Here is a 25,827-nt window from a genome sequence, read left to right as displayed (position 1 = left end):
CGACACTTACTTTTGCAGATGGAGGAAAAGATTTTCAATGGGAGGCTTTTTTTGTTCACCGGCGCGGGTGCGGCGGTGAGGGTGAGGTCGGGGCGCGAACCCTAAGGCACGTGACGCGATGAGGTAACCAACATCGAAGACAGGTACACTCCACCCTCATGGGCCCCCAATATTTGCCTAACAGGGGTATGATGACACTGGTAACATCATATTAGATAGATATTATCGTAGTTGGTGAGGTTAATAACATGTCACACTTCTATCTCCAATAGTGCTTAGTGCGCACGATGGCGACACCCATAGGCAGTAGCAAATGGGGTAGTTTAATTACAATGTAGCGGGGTTTAATTAGGCGCCCAAAGCGTCATCCATCGTTCTAAATTTATCACTACTCTCGAAGTATTCACTCAACTTGTTTTTCGCTATAATTGGTGGAAATAGCATTATTCTCACTCTTCTACAACGCAAACACACAAGTCTCAAATTACAGCGAAAAACCACCTGACTAAACTCACACTAAGTAAACACCATCGAATATTACCATTCGCAAATAGTCTACAGTCAGTTTCCGTTGGTTTTTCTCGGCTTCCCCTGCATTCACCAGTCAGTTGTAGCCAGCAACCGGCCCGCACCGGGGCGGCCCTCCGGCGATAGCAAGCACCTACTCGGCGCCTAAGTCTAAAGGAAATGACCCTCTGAAACTCTTTGGGTTGGCAAAGGTGGTCACAATCTCTAAGGGGGTGCCATTAAACCACAGTCGGACCATCGGTGGGCGGCATTGGCCACAATAGCGAGATATCCAGCGGCCCGGGGCTACTGACACCTCCGAAGCCAGCGCCGGAGCAGCACGGTTTTAGGCTTCCACACATATGCGGATAAAGTGCCACTTTGTGGTAAGTGGGGGACCACGACAACAAACTACTGGATAGTCTTTATAGCCACTGTTCCAACCTGAAACACAGGACCTCAACCCTCACACTCAATCTCTTAAATTTCCAGCCCCAATCATCGGTATCTCTCGGGAAGCTGGTCTCGCCCTTTTCGGCCAGCGGGCGCGAACCCTAGGTGCGTCGGCATCTGCGGGGGTCCGGCACATGCGAAGGGGCACCCGAGCCGTGTTTCAATTGCTTTGACCTTCAGGCGCCACCAAAACCCATCCCATTACTCCCATTACTGGCTCGCCTGTTCCGTTGATGCTCTCCCTCCCCGCGCTGCTCGACTTCCAGACGGTGCTGCTGACGGTGGGCTACTACGCCCTCTGGGCCGCCGCCCTCTGGTACGGGGGCTGGCTCGTCATCTGGTTATTGACGGGGTTCCACATCAGCCGGGTCTACTACCGTGGCGGCGTCGTCATCCTCAGGCTCACTGTGAAAGCGGGGCCGGCCAAGATTAAGGTGGGGCTGCTCCGATTGCGCCTTTTCGGCCCCGCTAAGCTGGTGGTGATCGACGACGTCGACGTTGTTATTGACGAATCTAAGCGGAGGAAGCGGCGCAAACTGAAGCTGAAGGCCAGCTGCACTCTCGAAGATATCGTCCCTGACGAGTTGAAGAACTCGGTGTTCCCCAAACACAAATGGGGGCGCAAAGCAGTGGAAACGTTGCTTAACCATGTGCCTACGCTCGACGTCCAAGTGAGACTGCTGACGATCACGCTACGCCACACAAACGTCATCCATCGCATTGTCGTCCGCTACTGGCGAGCGCTGGTGCTGCTGCGCCCGCTGAAGCGGTGTGCTGACTCCCGCAAGTACACGGTGGAAACGCTGTTGCTGGGGCTTGAATACACCACTGATACACGTACGCCGATCTCTGTGCTGCTGGTGAAAGTTAGAGTGAGCACGTTGATCAACCGCAAGCTGGGGGCGATGCTGGCGGCGCAGGTGGTGATGCAGACCGACGAGCTTAAGTTCTCGGTGTTTGCGTTGATCAAGCTCGTGGTGCTCAGGGAAAGATTGTCGAAGATGAAAAAGCTTAAGAAGCTTAAACGCGGTGAATTGCGATTGACCCCATTGGGGATGCTGCTGGCGCTGCTGGCAAAGCTGACACTGGACTCTTTGGACGACCACGAAAAGCACTGGCACAAATTGGCCATTGCGGCTCGTGTGTTGGACTTGGTGTCGGAAGTTGTGTCTGAGGTGACGTTGACCTGTCAAAATACGAGAATTACCGATATCCCGTACTTGACGATGGACCACAACTACAGCTACGAACAGTACTTCGCCAAGGACGTGGCGCTGCTGTACCTCCACGTGTGTGCCCAGACTATCTCCATCTCCCTCAATCGTATTTTGGATAATGATGCTGGTTTTGAGATCTTATTCTCTGCCCACCACGACCGGCCTCTCCACGTATCGGTGGTGCTTCAGCTTATCACTGTGGACTATATTACCAGAGAAGGCGAGCGTCTCGCCAAGCACGGCGGCGAGATCATCAACGTGCCCAACTTGCTGATGCTGGCAAAGACACTGATCCTCCAGACGATTTCGAGACTTGTGCTTGCTAGAGCCTCCCACTTGGACCAGCACGCCCTGGAAGCGCTTACCGACGCCTTTGCCGACTCGGAAGTGTGCTCCCAGGGTTTGTCGCTGGGGGTGCTTGAGTGTTTCCTTAACCTCACCAACCCCATGGTCGACGTTACCCTGAAACAGATTGCCGAACTCATCTATAATCTTACTATTGCCTCTAAGCTTTCAGTGGTGAACAAGTTGTTGCAAATGGCCGACTATAATGGCGATAGCGAAGTGGGAGAACTGGACGATAACGTCGCTGCTGCTGCTAAACAGCTGCTTATCAGGGCATTACACGCTAACTTGCCTCGTCTCGATATTCGGGCGGTGATAGAAAAGCCTCGTTTCCTCATGAGACTGACTGCTTTAATCAACTTCTCGTTTGAATTGTTCGACTTGGACATACAAAGAGTGCCCGGTATCGGCAACGACTACGCCAAATTGATGGTGCTTGCCCCATTAATGACGATCTACAAGGACCGCAAGCCGCGCTACGAGTTGTTCCATGCTAACCGGATTGCCATGCACGCCGAGCTCCAGGGGATTAGACTCGAGCCGGTGGTGGAGCTCGATAAGGTCAGAGTCAACTTGAGCGAGCTTGAGTCTCTTAAAGTGGTGCACGCGTTGTTTGAAGTGGTATCTGATGACGTTCAACACCACTTGGCCAACGGCAACATGAATAAGGAAATGAACTCGATCCTCGATGAGAAATTGAGTCGTGAATTGGCCTGTGTTACTAAAGAGGAAGTGGAGGCGGCGACGGTGGACTCATTGGCAAAAGTGTTCGACTATATGCCTCTGTGGCTCATTGGCGCCAAATTCTCAGTAAACTCCTTATCTGTGGAGCTCGGGCTGCGCAGTGTGCTTATTCCCAAGCTGAAGATCGGGCTGACCGACGACGCCTCTTTGCGAAGCGATTGGTGTGGCGACGATAAGAAGTTGCGCAGTGCCAAATTGACGCTTGAGAACTTTGAAGTGGTGCTTATCAATGGGTTCCTGAGACCCGGAGTGAAACCTCAGCTCCACCACCCGAAGTTAGGGCCTCAAGCGGACCTGAACGTCACCATCTTCTGGAGAATTGAAGCTCGTCTAAAAAAGCTCGAAGTGGGCGCCCTGACCCTGCTTCCTCTGGAAGGCGGCGACCCGCTGCACCACCCGTTCCTCCACATCGCCGGGCTCGAATTAGTGACAGCACTGACACTGCTGGGCAAGGAGAACTTGATATGGCTTGATTCAGCTCTTGGCAATATCGACATCCACTTTGACCGCTACATCCTCTTCACGTTGATCGGAGTGGTGCACGTGTTTTTTGCTTTTGTGTTTAACCCGTTGAGACAAATGCAGAAGAAGTTGAAGCGAGACTTGATTGAGTTCGATAACAATGCCCTTGAAATCGGGCGTCGTGAGGCCGCCAGGGCTAAGATCAACCCGTTGGACATCTTGAAGGTGAGAGTGACGCTTGACATGCTCGATTTCATCCTCAGTATCGATCATGGAGTTGAGCTCCGTACCCAAATGGCTCAGCTTAAGCTGTTGATCTACCACGGAGACGTGTCGGTAGTTGTCGCCGGTACCAGAGTTCTTACTCTCAGTCCTACTGTTCCCAAGCACTGGGCCCGACTCCTCTATATCGACCAGCTTGCGGTGGAATTGCCCATTGGTCCCTTACCCCCGATTAAGGCTAACTGTCGCCAGCTCCGCATGCTCCACCCGCACCAGTTTGTCCCCTACAAAGTGTTTGACGCCTTGCTGATCTTCTTCAAGATTATTAAGCACTATGCGAGAGCAATCAAGAACCACGACGACGAGAGCGAGGATTTGTTGCCTCGTGAAGTGTTCCCCAGAGCACTGCCGGCAATTAAGCTTCCTCCCATCGAGTTGACTACCCCTAGTTTCCTGCTTGTGATGGAAGACGACCCCTTCGAACAGGAGTTGGGGATGTGCTACCAATTGGGGCTTACCGAACAACGGAAACGGCTTGAACTCATGCTGTTATTCGAGGTGAAACAGGCCCAGGGCGAAACTGTACTGGAACAGGAATTGTATGCCCTTCAGCTCCAGATTTCGAGACTGTGGGTGCGTAAAGTGGAGGCGTACAAGCGCAAATTGACCGACGAAACGGTGGCTAACCAGAAGTACTTGTACGGCAACGAAGGCCAGGTGTTCTCCAACCACAGCATCACCCCTTACTCGATCCACGCCCCGCTCATGAAGATCCAGATGGACGGCGTGATGGCGCTGGTGGACGCTCCACTGTTTGGTATCGAAAACACCAACCAGTTTATCCACGACAGAGGCCAAGGCCAACCGGTGGACATGCAGTACACGACGTTGGTGCCGATGTTTGCCACGTTGCTCGTACAACAGGCCAGAGTGCACTTGAGGGACTACCCCTTGGCATTATTGCTGATTCCTCCTACTGCTGACGGCCTGCCTGCATTCACTGTACGGGGTAATTTAGTCGTTGGTGAACAATTTGAAAACACCCCAATTGTCTTCCGTCGTATCTACTGTTCGTTTATTGCTGGCCACGCCGACGAAAGCCTCTGTGGCAGTCGCCGCAACTACTTTGGGCTTGTGGTGAACAAAACGTTAACCCCCGTGAAGTTGTTCTCCGACTTGGGTATCCATATCACCTCGGCTGCTCCTGCTCGCTTCATTTGGGGTACAAGTTACAACTTTGCTCTTCAGCAAATGGGGCAAAACTTTGACCAGTTCTCCAAGCCACCTTTGGACCCTTCGCCTAAGATTGGTTCCTGGGATAAGATGAAGCTCATGGTGCACGGGCTGTTCAACGTTAAGGTCGACAAGGCGTTTGAAGTTGCGTTTAAGGGGCTGAGAGACCCGTACAACGTGTTCCAGACGGCAGCAGGGTTCATGTTGCTGTTTGAGGACCACATGGACTGGGACGTCAATCCCGATGACGATCTGCGGCTGTTCCTCTCCGTCAAGGCCGGGAAGGTGCTGTGGTACATCCCCAACTACTTGCTGCTGCCATTGCTGCTGTGGGTGCTGCAGTACGTGGTGTGGCTCCCGCAGTCTACGGAAGTGGTGACGCTGGGCTATGCTTACTACTTGATTAAGGAGGCCCAAGTGAAGAATATCAAGACGATCCCTCCCATCACCGCTATGCAACGGAAAGTGGTGCAATTGAGTGGGGGTATCGATTTCACCCTTGGGTTCCTCTTAGAGCGTCGTGACGCTGAAGGGAACATCTCCACCAAGTGCATCAACCACTGGGAAGTTCAGCTCCACCACCCGGACTACGCTAAAGAAGGTCACGACTCCTACGCCGGGTGGAGACTGGACTACGTGCTGATGAAGATCGCGTTTAACGCCAACCAAGACACCCTGTACAACACCATCCACATGCTGCCGGGGACAATGAGAGCGATCATGGCGTGGTGGCACTTGTTTGCTCTGAACATGATGTTACCCATCAAGAAATCACACATGTTTGGCGAAAACCAGCTGCCATCACCCAAATTCTCGCAGTACCTTGTTGCTAACATCTTCGAGTTCCACGTGCGGCTGTTGTGGGCGGCCCACATCTTCAGAGACGATGCCATCAATGTTGACAACTACGACGAGATTGAGTGTGTTGGGTTAAGAGGTATGATTGACGAGTTTGTCGTTGATTTCCACCAGAAGCGGACGCCTCAACTTATCCGCCACGCCACTTTAGATGAGGAAAAGAAGGTGTACAAGATGCAGTTCAACATTGGTGAAATCCACTTGAACGAGATTGATTTGCGGACGATGAGAGCTAAGTTTAAGCAGGACGCCTACCTGACTTACGATGCCCTTCAAGGCGGTGCCAACGCCAATTCTGAGGGTAAGGTGAAGTTCAAGACGTTTGACGACGACCAGCGGTGGTTCGACGTCAACGACTACGAAGAGACAGATACCACAACGTTGAGTAACACTCCCGTGACCGCTGAAGCGCTGCCGATTCTCTATACCCGCAAGTTCCTGTATGTCCGTGACACTGGCGATTCTGGTGATGATGAGCTTGACCGCATGCTTGGTGACGACGCCATCCACCGTTGTTTGATCCGCTCTCAAAACATTTGGAGTCCCCAGATTGCTCAGGTGAAGCAGCGTTTGACTACGTTACGCAACAGTAAAGAGGATACTCTGGCCCAAGTTGCTGAACTTGAAGCTGAACTTGCTCAATTGGAGCAAAAGAAGACCGCTACCGGCGAGCGGCTTTCCCAGAGACTGAAGAGCGGCCACATCCACGTGACTCCCGTCGCCCGCTACAACAACCAGTTCATCCTCGTCCAGCTGTTCTTTAAGTACAACGAGCAGGTGCGCAACGACTTGCTCCGCTACGTCCAATACGTGCTGTTTTACAGCAAGCTCCTGAAGTACGTTGACTGGCTGCTGATTCGGAAGATTGATGACATGATTGATGCCGAAATCAAGCTCCAGAATGACGCGGCGACGGTGGTACTGGGGGCGCACGGAGGCAGCCTGCCGATCAAGAAGTTCACTCACAAGTTCACTCGGGCCCACCTGTACTCGCTGACTGCTGCTGACATGCCGTCAGTGCACGAGGAGCCCACTGCTCAAGTGCGCTTGGACCACTTCGGCGAGATTCTCCGCGATATTGGTAGCCAGTTTACTCTTTCTGAGGACTACTACATCGAGGTGATCAACCCGCAGTTCCAGTTGGCGCTGGAGGTGACTAAGGACGCTGCCGTGCTCGTGGCTTCACCGCAGATCATGTGTCAGATTGCTCTGGTGTACGACGCTAAGGATAAGCTGGCCAACAAGCCGAATTTGGAGACGCGCTACGGGGTGAAGATGGCCGATGCTCTGATCTTTGTTGTTACTAAACTGGCGTCAAAGCATGTTAGTAAAGGCCTTTTGGCCGCTCAAAACAGTTACGGCACCAAGACGCTGTGGCCGCCGTGGTTGGGCTACGAGGTGTTCAAGGACCCCGACGTCGGCTTGGAGCAGTTGTTGGTGAAGAACTTGGACGTCATGTTCACTTTTGAGAAGCTTGGAGATATGCTGACGTATAATGAAGATGAAGTTGGTGGCTGTGACCGTATGAACTTGGATATTCCCCAGCTTGTGATCACGCTGACGCTGGACCAGTACTTCAAGCTTTTACTGATCTGTCTCCTGTTGTTCTCGTATCTGGACCCTTTGGCCGTTGCGACTAAGGCCAAGCTTGAGAAGATTGAACTCTCGTCCTTGTTTTTGGACCTTGAAGTATTGCGGACGCGGATGGTCGAGCTTGACCGCCACCACGCCGTCCTCCAGTTCTTGGAACGCAACTACTACTTCCGCCAAGGTTCGCTCGACAACTCCCAGTTGAACGACTACATTTTCCTCCGCAAGCAACTGGCAGAGATGCTCCACGCCATCTTTTTTACGATGCAGCTGATTCTCAACGGCGGTCACAGTGCTGCCGCCCTGCACACGAAGACTATCCAAAAATGGCATTTCCAGGCGGACGAGATCATCTTGCACTTGCTTGAAAACGACCGGAGACCGTTGGTAGACGTGGCGTTCGCCAAGAACCGGTTTACCCGCAGCATCTACGAGAACGGGCTGAACGAAAATCGCATCGATATTGCCATGATGCAAACATTCAACTTGTTGCCGAAATCGAAGTGTCCCATGGTGTTGTCGCCGTACACGCTGGCTAAAGCTGGTAGCCTCGACGGCACTACGATGATCCTGGCGGAGTGGAAGATGCACCGCCTGGTGGGTGGTATCAGGGTGATTGAACAGCTTTTGATCAACTTGCAGCCGTTGCTGATTATGTTGGACGAGCTCACGTTGGAGCGGATGTTGCACTTTGCCCTTCAGACCGACTTGGACCAGATTAAGAGTCTGCCAGTGCTTCAAAAAGCAGCTCAAAAGGAAGAAGCCAGACGGGCTAGACAGAAGGCGGAGTCACCAGCGAAGACCCCGCTGCCACTGCTGAGTCAGCAGCTGCTGAAGTACACCCGCTCGGGCCCGCTCTCGGTGCTTGACGACGAGCCTGCCCCGGATATTGAGGAAATGATGCTTCGGTCTAAGGCCTACTTCTCAGTGGAGAAATTGCGCGTCAGTCCACTTACTGTGCTGGTGCTGATTAAGCTCCGTCACGGGGTGATGAGATTGCTTAACGTGCTGAACTTTGTCGTCCGTATCCCTGAATTCATCGTGCGCCAAGAAGTGATGTCGGTGATGGAGATCGGCAACCGCATCAAGCGCGAGGTCATCCGTGCCTTATTAGGCCACTTGGGGTCATTATTGAGAAATAAGGTCACTCCTAGCAACATCAAGAGCAAGAACAAGGCGCCACTCCAGCAGATCCAAAAGTACACTGGCTATATTGATGTGGACGAATTGAGATCGCCACCAGCACTGCCAGTGCAGCTGCACAAGAAACAAAACGGTAGCCTTTTCAAGAAACGCACCGGTCCTGTTGTTGCCGACAATTCTTCGAGTCTGGCTGAGGACCGCGTGATTGTGACCCCGGACACGTCCCCTGAGACGTACCCCCCACCGGCCCCGGATGCTGGCATCGATCATCAACCTCCCCCGGCTAAGGTTCAAGGCAAACCCCGCTTAGCTACTACTGTCGACGGCAGCCCTCACGTGGACCCAACGGCCACAATGGAAGGCTCTACTTTAGCCCCGGTCGGCAAGACCACCGCTAACGGCGCTGCTAACGGCGCTGCTAACGGCCTAGCGCCTGAACGACCCGCTTTGGGCGGCGTGTCGCCTGATATCGGCGTGATGCCTAGCTCTAATACTGAGCCGACATCCCTGGACATCGACGCCGCCAACGGCATCCCAGAACCTGACGTATAAACGATTTGTACCATAGTCTTTTTCTTATATTCTAATGCGATAGACACTTAATGAAGACCTACACGTAGTGCTGAGAAAGCATGTATTTGTAACAGGAAGCATATATAATCTAAAATCAAAATAATAACACAACATATGTACCGAATATTCAACCAAAAAGTTAGTGTAATAGGACACGGAGCGATCCTCTAGTCGGGGACCGTGGTTCGAAGTGTATGCTGGGACATACCCACATCACACGCGATGTGTCGGTGCCACATATGATTGAGTAAAGTAAGTAGTCCTCAATGTGTCGTCATCGATTCAGAACGTACAGCTGATGGTCCTGGTCTCAACACGTCCCCGCTAGCGCTTGTTCAGCTTAAGCGTCATAACAAAACCTTAAAGATCACTAAAGAGTAACCCGTGGTAGAGGCAGTCGATTTATAGTAAATTGAGTCTCGGGTTTCCGAACAAGACTACAGCGAGAACAATCCTAGAGAACGTCGTCGAAAATCCTCCACCACCAAAAGAAAGCTTTTTATCCATTGTGATTATCCTCCACCACCAAAAGAAAGCTTTTTATCCATTGTGATTGGCAGTTTCCATAAGTTGTCATCATCGAGCGTGGTGCGTGGATGGTGGAGGAATCATCTATGGCAAAAAGAAACCCTGGCTTGTGGTCTGGACCGCGCAATAACGGAGTTGTACAGAATGACCCCATGACACTATACCACGGCTCAAAAAAAGTCTAGTCTACTACAATTACCCACAAATACACTTAAGAAGAAATCTGGTCACTTTTACCCCTTCGTTCATGATTTTCTCTGCCTTTGGTTCCTATCTTGCCAAGGCCTTCGTCCCCCCCACTAGACGAGTGCGGCGGCGAAAAAACCTCCAGGCATGTCGAAGAAGAGAGAGGACTTGATCGTGCCCTACGTGCACCACCCGGCCAAGCCCAGAGGTGAGGCGCTGGCGGTGATTGCCCAATCGTTGCCCATGGCGGCGATGTTCATGCGCAACCGCATGTTGTCGTGGACGGCCGTGCTTTTGGCGGTGCAAGCGTGGTTGAACGAGCCCCGCCACAAGGTCGAGAGCAACGACTCCAAGCAGCAGCCGGCGATCTTGCGGGTGACTTTTGCCATCATGTCGTTGTTGATGTGCTACGCCGAGCTTGTGTTCCCGTCGATGCTGACGATGGCGCGTCAAGAGCAGATGATGAAGAAGGCGGCGGAACGGGCGGCGGAACGGGCGGCGGAGCTGGCGGCGCTGTCAGCGTCGACGGTGGCGGAAACGGTGGTGTCGTCGGTGTCGCTGGCGGTGGAAACTGCCACCCAAAAGGGGTGGTGGCCTTTGTAAACGTTGACGTTTAATACATGAAACTTGAGAGTGGTCGTAGGTCTGGCTGAAAGTGAACTCAATGCTACTGAATGCGTGATTAGCTTACCTCACTCAGCACGTTAATGATCATCCAGCTGGTAAGCAATTATTCATTTTGTATATGATCATCAGACGACAGCACTTGTCAAATGTTATCGAAGCATCCATACATTGACTCAAATAACTTTTAGGGTGAAATCCTATTAATTCAGAGATAGCCATAAATGATAATCAAGCAATTAACATAGTTTTAAAACTGCATGGTGGAATATTCAATCAAGCTCCAAATCTATGTGTAACTTGTAATTCGAACATGTAAGAGCGCATACTAGATCCTGGTGGATTTGATAATAGTGCAGGAGCGTTGTCTCACCCCACATCAACAAACGCTACTATTTCGTTGGCGTTAAAGATGAATGACATCATCGACGTCTACAGCCTTCCCCAGGGTTCCATCTGTAGCCGGCACAATGCCCGCACGGCTGCAGGTGGCACAATTCGCGCGAGCAGGCGAAACCCACGCCAAGCACGCTCATCTGATGCAGGCGGCACAATCCACGCAAGTGGTATATAAAGACGGTGACCGCCGTTCCTAGATCGTCATCACCACAAAACAAATAACAATAATGAGAACTGAATTGGTTAACTACGCTTGCGACTCCTCGTGCACCAACAACTGTGGCCTGAAGTGCCAGTGCACCTCTGACTGTGCCACCGGGTGCAAGTGCACCACCGGGTGTGCCAAGGCGTGTGCCTGCCAACCTTGTGGTGGCGCCGGGTGCCAATGTGGGTGCAAGTCCTGCTGCCACTAAGCCTGGTGCCTAATGGTAAGATTTGGGGGAATATGGTGGAGTTAGGTTATATACGGTAATGATACGAAAATTAATGAAATATTGTAGGATTGTCGAGGACAGCATCGACAATGACTGATATTTAGATGATCAGTGCTAGGGGATCGTCAAAGGGCTATTGCTAGCTTGAAGGTGCAACGAAATGTCGATCTGATAAAGATTCTTCGCAAATCAGACTATTACACACACAATGGCTGAGTTTACCTACTAGGCGAAGGGAACCAAAACAGGTAAAATGTCACAGCGTCAGTCTTTTTGTTCTGCTTGATCTTAGATCTAAGATGTTTGATCCATAATAATCTCAATTACTCCTGTGTCTCATCGCCCAATAAATAACAGACTCCCAAACGGTGAAAAACAATCCTTCACTGGCGGTTTACTTGAATAATTCATTTATAATTTTTTATGTTTTCCTTTCCTTGTGTGGGGTAGATAAGACGAGCCTTTGTTCGACTCATCGCACTCCATGTCTCTCCCCGACGGGCTCGACCCCCAGGCCCAGGAGAGCCAGTACGTCCACGATGTCTATAACGAAATCGCCCCGCATTTCCTGTCGACTCGGTATAAGCCGTGGCCGGTCGTGGAGAAGTTTTTAAAAGAGCAAACCCCCGGTTCAGTGGGTATCGATGTTGGCTGTGGCAACGGCAAGTACTTGGGAGTCAACCCCGAAGTGTTCATGATTGGTAGCGACCACCTGGACGGGCTTGTCACCTGTGCCCAGGGGATCAATGCCAACTACAATCTTGCCATTGCCGATGGGCTTGCGTTGCCCCACGCCGACGACCGGTTTGATTTCGCCATCTCCATCGCGGTGATCCACCACTTTTCCACTCCCGAACGGCGACAGCAGGCCATCGGCCACATCCTCAGCAAAGTGAGAAAAGGCGGTCGCTTTTTGGTGTACTGCTGGGCTCTAGAACAGGAGAAGCTGCGACGGGGCTACAAGGAGGGCGACAGCCAGGACTTGTTGGTGCCGTGGGTTTTTAGACAAAAGGACAAGCCCGACGAGACCAAGTACCGCTACTACCATCTCTATAAGAAGGGGGAGCTTGTGGCCGACTGCGAGGCTACCGGACAGTGTAAGTTGGTCGAAGAGGGCTACGACCGCGACAACTGGTGGGCGGTGGTGGAACGGGTTTAAATGTAAAGTTGATGTACATCCAGTGCAATCATCAGCGGAAAGGGTCGATGCACGGTAACGTATAAATAGAGGCATAATCGACGTACGCTAGTGGCTAACGGAGCCGTTTTGTCACCACGCTGTAGAATTGGTGGCGGTCGGTGATTGTCTGTAATTGGTGGGTGACCTCGTAAGGGAGGTCGAGTTGCAGGACGAGGAGAGCCTTCTCGACGTCTAGGCGTCCGGGGAACGGTGCCAGCTGGTTCACGGCGTGTTTAAACCGCGTAATAAACGATAACGACAGCTCTTGCGGCTCCGGGGCCATCTTACACCAGCGGTTGATGGCGTCAGCATCAGCTTTGTATAAGTCCTTATCGGCGAAGAAAAGGAATAGCACGTCGCTCCACAGCATCGAGTCGCTGCGAGTGTGGTAGTAGTCGAGGTAGGCGTCGAGGGCTTCGTCTTGTAAGTAGTTTACAAGAAGTACTCCCCACTGGTCCCAGGGGACGTGGTTAGCAATATAACTGACTTGAATCTGAGCAAGCTTCAGCGCTAGCGACGGGTCAATGGTTGAAGAGATGGACACTGTAGCTGGCGGTGGTACTGTAAACTCAAGGTTCTCCACTAATTGAGGAGGTTTCAGGATGTATAGCCAGGGACAGTATCTCTCCACCTCCAGTCTTGTATCCTCTATCTTAGCTTCAGGTTCATCGTCCATAATAAACGTCGTCAGCTCGTCTAGAGTTGCTGGTATAGTCGTCGTCACTTGAGGGAGAGTAGGTTTCGCTGGCACCACTCTATCGATAAGCTCAAATAGCCGTTGCGGCAGGTCCACTGGTTCTACCCCCACTCTCTGAGAAACCAGTCTCTCCTCATCTTCAGCCACCAATTGGTGAGCGGTACGCTCAAAGTCTTTAAGCAGGTCGTTTATGGCCACCAACTGGCGTTCCTCGATTTTGTTGGCATCCTTGGTGCGGCGAATCTCCAGGAGCACCTGTCTCAATTTGACACGTTCGGTTTCCACTTGGCGGAGCTGTTGTTTCACCTCTTTCTCGAGTTTCTCCAACAGGGCGTGGCGCTTGTTGGCGTTCTCAAAGAGGTCGATGTAGCTGTCCACAAGCATCGTCGACGAGACACAAAGTAAAGCGACGTGGGAGCTGTTCAATTAGGGTGGCGGCGAGGGCAGATGTCGCTTAGTTGCCGAAGTATAGCGGGGTGGACCCTTGCGGTATGTTGTCGCCTGGTGAGCACTGGCTCGCGCCCGGTTTGGGAAACACAACCAGGAACCCCAGGGGGAGATAGGAGAGAGGAAAACAATGGCTAAAAATAGATATCTAGACAAAATACAGGTGTATAACCAAAACAAAACCCGTCTAATTGTGATCATTTCTCAGTTAGTGCCACCACAAATGCAATAGGGGTGCCTGGAGGACCCTGGGAGAAGTCTACGTTGTGGCAGGGTTTTTTTCGGTGCAGGTGGGGACGACGCGTTCGCCGCGCGCGTCTTAGCCCCGCTCGAGGGACTCTCCCCTGGATATAATCACGTTGTTGCCCCTTAGCCAGTGTCGGGTAGTGTCGGCCATTGTCGGGTAGTGTCGGCCATTGTCGGGTAGTGTCGGTCATTGTCGGGAAATGTCGGTTATTGTTCTACAAACAAGCAGCTCCTGATATGTATTGCCAGCAATATATACTATCACACCCCTAAGTCTCTCACCTTCTGGATCTCCAGCGCCAAGCTGTCGGGCACCTCGACTTCTTCGTATTCGTGGGGTTGGGGCGGCACCTTCACCGCCGGCTTCATCGTCTCGCGTTCCAGCGGGGTCATCACGAGGTCGTCGAAGTTGATGCGCGCCGCCTTGTCTTCCGGGGTGTCTTCGGCGCCGTTGTTCCACTCGTACAACTCCTTTTCGTGTTCGCGTTCGATGGCGTACTCCACCGCTTCCAACACGTTGTTGCAGGTGTACTTGGGGGTGTATTTGGGCACGGTGCCATCCTTGTAGACCCCAGTCTTCACCAAGATTGAGTGCCACAGCGAGTCGTGGGAGTTGGCGAAACGGATGTCCGATTCCGGAGTGTCACCGACAAAGTACACCGTCGACGCCGGGGGCAATTGCAACAAGATCTTCTCTTCCTTCTCGTTCTTGGCGCTGGCAAACCGCTTCTTGTTGTCTTCGTCCTCGTCGCTGTCGTCAAAGTCGCCGTGGTACGATTGCAACTTGTCCTGGTTGATGATTTCGTGGCCTTCGCTGTTGACCAAGATGTCGGCGTCCTTAGCGTCGGGGTCGTCAATCGACAACTTCTTCAAGTGTTCGTCAAGCACCCCTTGTCTCCACTTGGCGAGCACCTTGTTGGCGTACTTGAACGTACCGGGCTGAGGCTTACCGAACCGGTTCACCTTCAATTCCTTGCCGGTGTGTTCACGGTAGAGAGCGGCAATTGACACCTGCAACGCCCCCATACCATAACGGGACAACTTGTAGTTAGTAGCCCAGATGAAGTCGGAGTGAGCAAAGTAGATTTCGGGCCCTTCGTCAAATGTCTTGGACTCGGTGCACATCACCCCGTTCTTCGAAAGCAACAATTCCAAGATGATCTGTTGGTCGGCGGCCCAGTTTCTCGAGTCGGCAAACACCAAGATCGCCTGGATGTTCACTTTAGAGAAATCGACGTCCTTTTTAACACACTTCTTTTCCTCTTCGGTCAAGTCGTGGTACGGCAGCACCGCGGGGTTCCAGTACAAAATGTCGAGGGGAGTGTAAACGTTCTTAAACCCGTACAGTTCGGCGACGTTGCGGCACACGTTGCCTACACCACCGACGACAAGCACGGTGTCGTAGACATTGACAAGGTCCTTCATCGGGGTGTGGCCCTGGATGATTTGCTCAGGGGTGATGGGGACGCCCAACCGCTTGGTCAAGTCTTCCGCCCGCACCGATTCGGGCTTACCGCCGCCGTTGGTGACGAAAATTGAGGGCACTTTGATGTTGTACTTGTTGTCGCCATACAACAATCTGAGGGCGTCCCTCCCCTCAGGGATGGTATCAGGCCCCCGGAGCAACACCCCATCAATGTCGAAGCAGAAGGCGTACGACGCGACCCGCGGGTGGTCAATGACCAGCTTCTTTTTGCGGTTGATGATCAGGGCGTTTCTCAGCAACTTGGCGAGGGAGTCGACTTTCTTCAAGTTAGTCAGCGATTGCTTGTTCAACGACGTCAGACTCAGCAACTTGGTGAGCCCCAGCTGCCATTGCAGCAAGTCCGAGAGCGACAAGTTCAGCACCTTGTGTTTGCGATCCAACGGGGTCAACTCGTCGATGCCGTCGTTGTTAAGGTACAGCTGGAAGTTCTGGGCGGCCTCGATGGGCTTTTTGCGGTCGTTGAACAGGTCGTTGGCTTGGTCGTTGGCGTCAGCCATGGTCGCGGCAAAATGAAGGAAATGTCTATGAGGGGAAAAATCTCAAATGGCTCCGGGCTCCGTTTTATATTCGGCGCTATTGGTAAACCAGTATACATATATGGTGGCGGCTCCCTGCAGGATTGCATCATCAATTTAGTGAGGGTGACTAGGGAGCCGCCGCATTCACCCGCACCACCCACGGCACCACAACTCCGAACGGCGGGGGTGGCGCTCGGAGCCAGCGACGCGACCAACTCCGAGCTGGCGAGGCATCTAGGGCCATCCTATAACGTCAATTGCTCGGGGAATTGGCGTGGTGGTGCTGCTAGCAACGGCGCTCGTCTCGGTTTGTGTCGCCGCGAACGTGGCCGAGCAATACCGTCGCTTGCTACACCCACAGCTGTACGGTGCACCGTGCAGTGCTTTGTTCGCCGAGTTCTCGAACCTTCCAGGCAGCTGTCGCCGGTTCGAGTCTCGGTGGTGGTAATTACATGAATTTTGCGCTTATAGAAATATTTGAGGGGCGCGGCGGCGACCAAGCCCCGCTCCGCTAATTACCAATTTTTTTTTTTTCCGTGGAGCGAATGCCATTGTCGCCGGTGAGCTCGTGCCGTTACGAGCAATTGCTCCAAAAGGCTTATCTCTATTGTTACCTCCCCCAGACCCTTACACAAAAACCGTAGGTGGGTGTCCCTTGTAGGCTTGGTGAGGCCGCCGTCACTGGTGACCCGGGCGCGTCGCTCACGTCCCGCCCGAAACGTCAGCTGACGTTGGCCCGAGGCGTTTGTGTCTCGCCAGCCCCCTACGAGCCTGATGATCCCCTTGGACGTCGTATCGAGCCCGTACGGCACCACTGTTCTTCCCCCAGCCAAGCCTGTCCCCGCTCGGATCGTCGCTGCTGCCAAGGGATTGTCTCTGAATTTTCTTGGCCAAATCTCGCTCTATTTGCAATAGTTTCCCTGAGGCTATGTGCAGGCGTCGTTCCCGTGTAAATTAGAGAGAAAAAAGATAGTTGTCACCTACCCTCGGCCGCGCTCGCCGACAGAGAGCGTCTTGACGTGCCGCCGACATCACCTCGGCCCGGGGATCGGCCGTGCCAATTATGCCATTTATCGCTAATGAAAGTCTGGACCCCTGGCGGTAGGCTGTGCCGGAAGCCACCGTGACGCGTAGATGTCCCCTAGGGGGGGTCAGTGGAGCTGGCCGCGGACGCCCGTCGCGATTGCCGTCGGTGCTGCTTGCGTGCGTTGTTTGCCTCGCTCCTCGCTGCCGCCAGCGCGAAGTCAGCTTTTCTTTTTGTCTGATGGTGCCTGTCAACCGCTCCTGCCGATTAGCATGTAGGCGTTTATATATACGCGGCATCACCCCCCCAAGTGACGCCAACGAGAATTTGCGTCGGGCGTGTGGCTGTGGACGAATACTATACTAGGTCGAGGAGAAACACATGATATCGCTACGTGGCTTTCTCATTCTATTGCGGATACCCGTCCGCCAGATCTTGGTCATCCTTAGGGCGTGTGTGGGGCGAAGTCCCTACCGCAAGTTCAAACTGCTGCCGGTGAACCTGGCGCGGGTGCTGGCGTATAACGGCTTCTTGCTGGTGCCAGTCAAGGACTGTACTCACGTCTGCTTCATGCTGAACCCCGTCATGTTCAACTTATTTGTCAAACCGGCAAACCACAAGTTGGTGAGCAAATGCGGTTGCTTTGGCAAGCGCTACGACGAAAACCTGATCTGGTTGCTGAGACAGCTCGACCACAAACAAGGCGACCCTTGTCTTATTTATTTACACGGCGGCGGCTACTACTTCGACGTCGGCCCCTCGCAAATCGAACTGACCTTGGCCATCTGGGACTTGGTCAACGCCGCCCTGAAAAACATGCTGGTGTTGTTTTTGGATTATAATCTCGCCTGCGACGGCTATACTGTCCCCACCCAGCTCCAGCAGCTCCACCAAACCTACATGCGGTTGTGCCAGGAGGATGGCTGGGACACCATATATCTCATGGGAGACTCCGCTGGCGGCAACTTGGCCCTTGCCTACGTCCAGTACCTCCGCAACAACCAGAGCGACCCCAAAATCGCCGAGTTGCCTTTTCCCAAAAAAGTGGTGCTCATTCTGCCGTGGGTGAAGCTCCACCCGGAACCCTACCAGTTTGTCCCCGGGAGCTCGTGGTACGACAACAACGGCCACGACATTATAGACTACGAGGTGTTTGCCGATCTCGACCGCGTTCACGAAATCATCGGCGATGAACCCTTAGATCTGCCGATGGTGTCACCGGGGAACTGCACTTACTCGACCAAAGACTGGGAAGACATCCCCTCGCTTGCCGACCTGGGCTACGACGTCATTGTCATTGTCGGCGAGGACGAGGTGTTCCGTGACGACATCCTCGAGTGGTGCAAATACGCCCTTGGCTGTCCACTATACGACGAACACCGCTACGGCGACTCTGGAGGGCATTTCGATCCTGAAAAGCACCAGTGGGTCCGCGACGGCGTCGAAGGGTGCAGCCACGTCGAGGTCTACGTCGAGCCCTACGGCCTCCATGACCATCTCAACTTCTTTGAAAATCATCTACTCCACAAATTGGGTCGGAAACAGGTTTTACCACAGGACTTGGACGGCTCCGAGTTCTTCGGCATCAAGCGGGTGGCCCAGCTCCTCAGTCGATAGCCTATCTCTGCATAATAGCATATGACTAAACGCCCCCAATTAATTCACGCATCGCCGTCATCGACCTGCCTTCGCTGCTGGCAGCGACGCGGTCTAGCCAGTTCTGCTTTAGGAATAAATAGATGCACTCAGAAAAAAAAATCTCGCAAGTCAGCCCTCCGTGACAACCGCAACCGTAATCCGTGAGGGTCAGATCATCGCCTGAAACTGGAAGCTGAGGTGAGAGGTTTTGGCACGCGGTATTGTCCCCGCAAATAGCCGTGCTAGCGACGCATCCTCGAGATGGTGCTTGTCGATCGAGGAATTCTTGGCACATCGTAAAATCGGTCGCATCGTCGCTGGTGCGTTTACACGCTACATGTTGCCATGACGTCACCGGAAGCGGCGGCGCTCCGAAAACCCCGTGCTGACGCTACCAGGTACCGGGGGGCAACAAACGGTCACCAGCCCCTTCTGGGCCGTGCCGTGTGACGACATCGGTCCGACACTGGACATAACCGGTGATAGGCCGCCCCGTATCATCATCAGCCCACCGGGTACTATTGCCGTCATTCGCAATCTAGCGAGCAATTCGCTCATTTGCCACATCAAACCCCCAAGCGCAACGGCCACCCCCGAATCAAGCTAGTAAATTTGCGTCGGGGCACCTATGACTAATTGACAACAATCGAAAAAGGCGGGTCATGTCGCCGCTTCCGCTCAGATCCGAAACGCAAAAGCGCCACAAAGCTTGTCCTGTGTAAGTAATTAAGCTAAGTTAGACGGACATGCCACGGCCACATACGGAGGCATTAACGGACACTTCGTCAGACAGCCCGGCCGCCTACTACGGTTATTCAAATGATGGCCGTCCTTTTCTCGATGCGGACATACGACCCCGACATTGATGGGGTGATTTCGGGGAATGACAGTGCTGGCGAGTGATCGCGGCGATCACGGCTACGCTTATCCCGAGCGCATATGTCAGGCGCATATGTTTTCGAACCCAATTAGGCGAGTGACAGCTGCCAGCACAATTGTTTCTGATGCGGCGGGTGCCTTCCCAGTCTTGCATCAATCGCCATTATTCGAAACGGCAACCGTATCTTGAGCCGTGACTACCGATACGGCGTGATCATGACCAAAGGGGTAAAAGTGCATAAAAAGTGGCTTAAATAATTGTAATCGCCGTCAACGCCTATATTTAGACTGGAAGTTGTCAATGAGTCCATAGGAGCTTGACTGAAATTGGGTTCGCTCGGCATAAGCCTCCCATCTATGTAGGCCCAGGCTAGCAAGTATGGTCGTTACAATATAACTGCCAATTGGTGTTTGTGATCAAATGTGGTGACATTTCACAATGGTGCCATTATTAATTCGTGATAATGAACGTGATTAACAACCCTTGATAGATAATGTGGGGCAATGGCTCGGCTTCACCCGAAGACCCATGTTGGCTGAATACCCAAAGATTGCTGATTCAATCTACTAGCGTAGTGATTTCCCTTTTCAGAAGGTTTGTTGTATGACAAGACGATCCCAATACAATACTAAAAATAAGAAGAATTTCACTTCACAAATTAATAGCTCCACAACCAACTGCTTTCGCTAACAAACTTCTCTAGACTAGTCGCAGATCAAGGTTCTGCTGTGTAAGATCTCATCCCCAAGGAAGTTTCATGAGGGATTGTAATGCAAGTAAGTGAGGTGTAATTCTTTATGGGGCCTGCTGTTTTGGCACCTAGTTGGCGTATATCAGGATTGACAACTCATACCAGTCTCGCAAATGTACGAGACAACAGACTTATGAGTTCCACTATTGTGGTATCAGCCACTGTTTCACTGAACTGCTAAATACGGGGCACACCCAAAGGCGATGGGCCTTATTTCATCACTTACACCGAAAATAATAGCAAGGCGTGGTGGCAGCGAAGAAACTGCTATACCAATGTATACTACTCAAAATGAAACGCAAGTATCAATCAACTGCATGTTGAATGAAATTCCGCTTCACATAGCATAATATGAGTATTCATTGGCTTCCATGTACGCTCAACCTGTTCTCAAGTAATTTGATCCTATAAGCGACTTAAAAGAATCAACTTTTGACACATGAGGGACATCAACCGGAAATAATCAAGTGGTGATACTGATTGGAGAATTGGACATTGGTTAATTTTGGAATTAAAATCATGTTCAAGTACATTGATCATATCTCTCCAGTTATTGGGATTGCGGTAAATCTTTCAAAAAGAAATATCATGTTAAAGGAAGCATATCTACACCATTCATATAATTAGTGCAAATAAAATGACGTCCTAAGCTGCAATCATTGGAACTATCATAGAATAGTATGACAGCACAGCTTCCTTAAGTCAAAGTTGAAGTTGACCAAAATACCAATTCCATCGATGTCCTGCATTTGACTTGGACCCTGCACGTAATCATCATGCAGATGCCTTTAAGACTTGCATCAGTAGATCCAGCTATGATCCCCGCAAGCATCAGCAACATATACAGTATTCCTTTCCTCCTCTGTTGATTTTTGTTTTCTCTACGTTTGAGTAATTCTGTCCTGTAAATTATTTTTGTTTCAAAAATCTCGAAAAAAATTTGGAATTTTTTTTTCAAATTTTTTCGTCAAAAAAAAAAGTTTTTTTTTTTTTTTTTTTTTTTTTTTTTTTTTTTTTTTTTTTTTTTTTTTTTTTTTTTTTTTTTTTTTTTTTTTTTTTTTTTTTTTTTTTTTTTTTTTTTTTTTTTTTTTTTTTTTTTTTTTTTTTTTTTTTTTTTTTTTTTTTTTTTTTTTTTTTTTTTTTTTTTTTTTTTTTTTTTTTTTTTTTTTTTTTTTTTTTTTTTTTTTTTTTTTTTTTTTTTTTTTTTTTTTTTTTTTTTTTTTTTTTTTTTTTTTTTTTTTTTTTTTTTTTTTTTTTTTTTTTTTTTTTTTTTTTTTTTTTTTTTTTTTTTTTTTTTTTTTTTTTTTTTTTTTTTTTTTTTTTTTTTTTTTTTTTTTTTTTTTTTTTTTTTTTTTTTTTTTTTTTTTTTTTTTTTTTTTTTTTTTTTTTTTTTTTTTTTTTTTTTTTTTTTTTTTTTTTTTTTTTTTTTTTTTTTTTTTTTTTTTTTTTTTTTTTTTTTTTTTTTTTTTTTTTTTTTTTTTTTTTCTCTTTTTGTCAAGAAACAACTATCATACATATATTTGGACCATGTGAATTAGGTAGAAGGTTTCAGAACTCACTTAATTCACCTTTTAAACGGTGAATGCATAGACTGAACATTACCCTACATTTAAAAACTACACAAACAATTCCTGCATATGATGCAAGTCAGAGTTTTATTATTCCAACTACGTCAGATTTATCGTGAACTTGTCAAGAATCACAGAATCAGTACTTCAGGTGCCAACAATAATTACAAAGCATAAAGGTTTCTTTTATCGCTCCTCCTTGAATTTATTCCTTGACATCCATAAAACTACTTCAAATCGAAGGTTAACCCATCCAGATATTTATCTAGTATACTTCTGATGCCAAAGAATTTTATGAAGCAAACGAAAAGTCTGTGCCAATTTTTTCTGATTTTATAGCACACTTTTTAATTTTTGGACAAAATTCAGAAAAATCCCAGTTGTTGTTGTAAATTTTATTTGTACCGTATACGTTATGGTGGTGTATTTCAATTTTTTCTAGAGTGTCATATACGTGATGAAATACCAGATCGAAAACTTGTGAACTATATGCACATGCAAAGCTTGTATGCAGAACTCTAAAATTGAAAGCGTGATATCTGTGCCAACCATGGTGGTAACACCTACCTAGTTTTACCAAATCAACTATAAATATACATAAACTACAAAGGATCTTAGAAACACAAGCCAGTCAACTTGTAAGTGCATAATTTAACTCACCTCGTTGTGTCTTGCATATTCGTTGATGCACCTGCATATAGGCATTGCTCATAGACAAGGTGTTACACCTATCTTATTACTGTTACGAACATCACAAGTCAGTCTGACTGCTTACCAGACGTAATAGACGACCTTGCAAATTCAGAAGAGTGCAAAAAAATTTTCGTTAAAAAAAAAAAGAGTTTTTTTTTTGCCACATAAAACCACATATATTCTCCAATTTCGAAGTCAACCCATCCAAAATCAACTCAAGTATACTTCTAGCGTTAAAGACTTTTATGAAGCAAACGGATTGATTTTAGCGATTTTTCCTGATTTTATATCACGTTTTTTTAGTTTTTCAAAGAAAAATTCAGAAAAATCCCATTTGATGTTGTCAATACTATTGAAACCTAAATATTACGGTGGTGTTGTTTGTTTTCTTTAGAGTGTAATATACTCGATGAATACATTTGGTTGGAAGTTCACATACGGCATGTAGTCGGAACTCCTGTGTGCAGGCATGGAACTTCGCAAGTGTGACAGGTGTATCAGCGTTTGTACTAGCCTCTAGGAAACTTGTCAAACCTAGCAAGTACGCTCAATGACTTCATTGAAGTGAAGTTAGTCATTTTGGATTCTCGTATTCAAGCTTAAAGATTTTTTTTTTCATTAACTTGGGTCGTGTGTTCCACATCTCTCACGATGCTCCTGCATATACCTTACTTAGACGAGGTGTTACACCTTCATAATCGGAAGTCGCTTTGTGTGCATACTAAACATGATAAGCTAAGCAAGAAAACCGGAGTATTGCTTGCAAACATCGTTGTTAACTCAAAATTTTTTGATTTAATAAGTACTTAGTGTTTTTCGTTTGCCCTTGGTTTTGCTTCAAGGTTCGGTAACTGTAATTTACTTAATTAAAACCTCCCGTAGATGAACATCTCGTTGTATAAAGGCTTGTTGGATGCAGGACATGATGGAGACTGGTAATAACGCCGTCAAAACTAGGAATGTGCTGATTATAGAATTTGTCTATCGCAATTAGTCAGCAGATTTGTGGTCATCGTGGAGTTAGTACGTTCTAAGTGGGTGTCGCCAACATGTGGTAATTTTGACACATGTTCCTCACGCTTAAGACACTGATGCAACTCAAAGACTCCGGGTAGTGGCTTCCATAAGTGTCATTTCATGCCGTATGCTGAATAGGTTGAGTATCTACAATGAATACCTTTTGAACTCGACAGTGATAGCTGAGGGCTAATAATAAGCTTGATTGGTACCTTTAGGTTATAATACAATATCTAATGACATATCCTCATCGCAGACCCGGGTGCAGTTTTGGTGACAAATACACTAAAACAACTCCATTGGGTTTCACCCCCTTCTTTCAATCTTCTTCGTCGTTCTTTTTCATGCGTGCAATCTCCACTAACGGCGCCAACAGCAGCACTTCGTCGGCGCCCAAAATGAATGGATCTTGTAACAACTCCTCAGCCGTCCCCCGCTGGTTGAAGTCAACCTGCAAGCACCATGCTAAAAAGCTGCGGATCTCCTGCGAGAGCGCTTCGGGTTCCTTTAACTTCGGGGTGCCGTTGGTGGCAATGAGGTAGAGCGCTCTCAATGGCGTTTCGTTCAAGTACGGCGGTTCTCCTTCAATCATTTCGATCACCATGATCCCTAACGACCAAATGTCGACCTTAGGCCCATATTCCTTGCGCAGCACCACTTCGGGCGCCATCCAGTACGGCGTCCCCACCATGGTGGTACGCTTCAAGTTGATCTCGTTGATCTGGGCACAGAAGCCGAAATCGGTCATCTTGATTTTCCCGTCGGTGTCCAAAAGAATGTTGTCACTCTTGATATCCCGATGGATAACCCCTTTCAGATGCAAAAACTGGAGCCCCTTGAGCGTTTCGCGACACACAGCACCAATTTGACCTTCCGTCATCACCGAGTGGGTGACAATCTCCGTCAACGACCCCCCTTCCATGTACTCCATAATCACCCACAAGTCGCCTTTAACAAGGTACAGGTCGATGAAGTTGACGATGTTCGGGTGGCGCAGCCCCTTCATCACCAAGATTTCGTTGATGATCAACTCCTTCTTCGGCTGCTGCTCCAAGTTCATCTGCTTAATGGCCACGTGTTGCAGGCTGTGACGCTTGTCTTGAGCGATGTACACGCCACCCAGTGCCCCCTGGCCAATCTTGACGAGGTCCTGGTAGTACACGTTGGGGTCACCATCCAGACAAATCAGTTGCAACTTGGCGATGATCTGGGCGTGCTTGCGCTTCTTGTCCTCACGCTTCTTCGCCTGCAAGATCTGGGCCTGTTTAGCATCGCGCCCAGAACCCTTTGAGAACGAAGGCGACGGGGCGGGTTGTCCCGGTTGACCTTGCTGGCTCGGATGGCGTTGCGGCACTGGCTGCTGTTGCGGCGCGTGTTGCGGCACTGGCGGCGCTTGCGACGACGGGAGTTGCTTTTGTTGGAGCGGGTCGTGAGTGATTGGCTTCAGTTGAGGAGCAACAGGCAGCGCCTCCGCCTTTTGCTGGCGCTGGATGCGTTCCAGCGCTTGGCGGGCAAGCTGTTGTTGCTCGTAGTAAGCCTCGCGAGTAGGGGCGGTGGTCGCCTGGTCGAGGGCTTGGGCCGCCGCCAGGATCGGCGTAGGCGGTGCCTGAGGCTTGGTGGTGATGTTGGTGTTGGGCAGCTGGGGACCAAGTTTAGATGGGAATCCCAGCGTCGTCGTCGGTGGCGGCGGGGGAGGCGCTGAGGGACGAGTTCTTGGCGACGGCGTCACAATCGACTCCTTAGTACGCTGCTTGGGCAACTCTTGCAGTTCGAATCGCAGCGACTGGGTGATGGGGGCCGTGGTCAGGCCGTCGGTCTTTTCGTAGGCGTGGCCCACGGTGTGCAGCGCAAGCAGCAGCAGATGCAGTTTGGATTTGGGGATCGAGGGCACCGCCGGAGGCACCACCCCGTTGTTCTTCAGCGCCACCAGCAGTTCCAGAAGCTTACGGGGACGGAACCCCTTAAGCAGCTTCAGCGAGAACAGCCGGCCCATGAACGACGACATCTTCGACGGCAGCGTTGTGGGCACTTGCGGCGGGAGGGTGCCGATGGTACTGGAGGCGCTAGAGCCGCTCGGCGACGGAGGCACTTGCGGCGGCGCCCGTTGCGGCAGCAGCGTTGCCAGAGTAGTGGCGGCAGCACCAGCCGACCCGGGGGGCTTAGG

At 50.2% G+C, this 25,827-nt stretch overlaps 7 protein-coding genes across 7 annotated transcripts in view; 4 read left to right on the top strand and 3 right to left on the bottom strand. All coding sequences in view use genetic code 12, as the record gives it.

The window, feature by feature from the left end:
• Positions 1-1,193: 1,193 nt before the first annotated feature.
• FMP27 (Fmp27p) lies at positions 1,194-9,326 on the top strand (the record flags this gene model as incomplete). Its single annotated transcript, XM_034157349.1, has 1 exon — positions 1,194-9,326. The coding sequence occupies one exon, from the start codon at positions 1,194-1,196 to the stop codon at positions 9,324-9,326; it is 8,133 nt and encodes a 2,710-aa protein (XP_034010768.1).
• Positions 9,327-10,208: 882 nt separating this feature from the next.
• Positions 10,209-10,664, top strand: DIURU_004471 (uncharacterized protein; the record flags this gene model as incomplete). The annotated part of the gene is made up of 1 exon (XM_034157348.1): positions 10,209-10,664. One exon carries the CDS (start codon positions 10,209-10,211, stop codon positions 10,662-10,664), a length of 456 nt encoding a protein of 151 aa, XP_034010767.1.
• Positions 10,665-12,002: 1,338 nt separating this feature from the next.
• Positions 12,003-12,677, top strand: TRM9 (tRNA (carboxymethyluridine(34)-5-O)-methyltransferase; the record flags this gene model as incomplete). Its single annotated transcript, XM_034157347.1, has 1 exon — positions 12,003-12,677. The coding sequence occupies one exon, from the start codon at positions 12,003-12,005 to the stop codon at positions 12,675-12,677; it is 675 nt and encodes a 224-aa protein (XP_034010766.1).
• A 94-nt stretch (positions 12,678-12,771) lies between these two features.
• Positions 12,772-13,779, bottom strand: DIURU_004469 (uncharacterized protein; the record flags this gene model as incomplete). The annotated part of the gene is made up of 1 exon (XM_034157345.1): positions 12,772-13,779. One exon carries the CDS (start codon positions 13,777-13,779, stop codon positions 12,772-12,774), a length of 1,008 nt encoding a protein of 335 aa, XP_034010765.1.
• Positions 13,780-14,349: 570 nt separating this feature from the next.
• On the bottom strand, positions 14,350-16,071 carry DIURU_004468 (uncharacterized protein; the record flags this gene model as incomplete). Its single annotated transcript, XM_034157344.1, has 1 exon — positions 14,350-16,071. One exon carries the CDS (start codon positions 16,069-16,071, stop codon positions 14,350-14,352), a length of 1,722 nt encoding a protein of 573 aa, XP_034010764.1.
• A 1,615-nt stretch (positions 16,072-17,686) lies between these two features.
• On the top strand, positions 17,687-18,733 carry DIURU_004467 (uncharacterized protein; the record flags this gene model as incomplete). The annotated part of the gene is made up of 1 exon (XM_034157343.1): positions 17,687-18,733. One exon carries the CDS (start codon positions 17,687-17,689, stop codon positions 18,731-18,733), a length of 1,047 nt encoding a protein of 348 aa, XP_034010763.1.
• A 5,249-nt stretch (positions 18,734-23,982) lies between these two features.
• Positions 23,983-25,827, bottom strand: part of CST20 (mitogen-activated protein kinase kinase kinase kinase) — a gene marked incomplete at both ends in the record, with an annotated part of 2,991 nt that continues 1,146 nt past the window's right edge. The window contains one exon of the mRNA XM_034157342.1: positions 23,983-25,827. This exon is cut by the window's right edge and continues 1,146 nt beyond it. Within this exon, the coding sequence (XP_034010762.1) occupies positions 23,983-25,827 (1,845 nt within the window).

The sequence above is a fragment of the Diutina rugosa genome, assembly GCF_008704595.1.
Source record: "Diutina rugosa strain CBS 613 chromosome Unknown scaffold33_size146325, whole genome shotgun sequence".
Lineage (NCBI taxonomy): Eukaryota > Fungi > Ascomycota > Pichiomycetes > Serinales > Debaryomycetaceae > Diutina > Diutina rugosa.
Note: the sequence above shows the minus strand (reverse complement) of the source record. Positions and strands in the feature narration are given on the sequence as shown.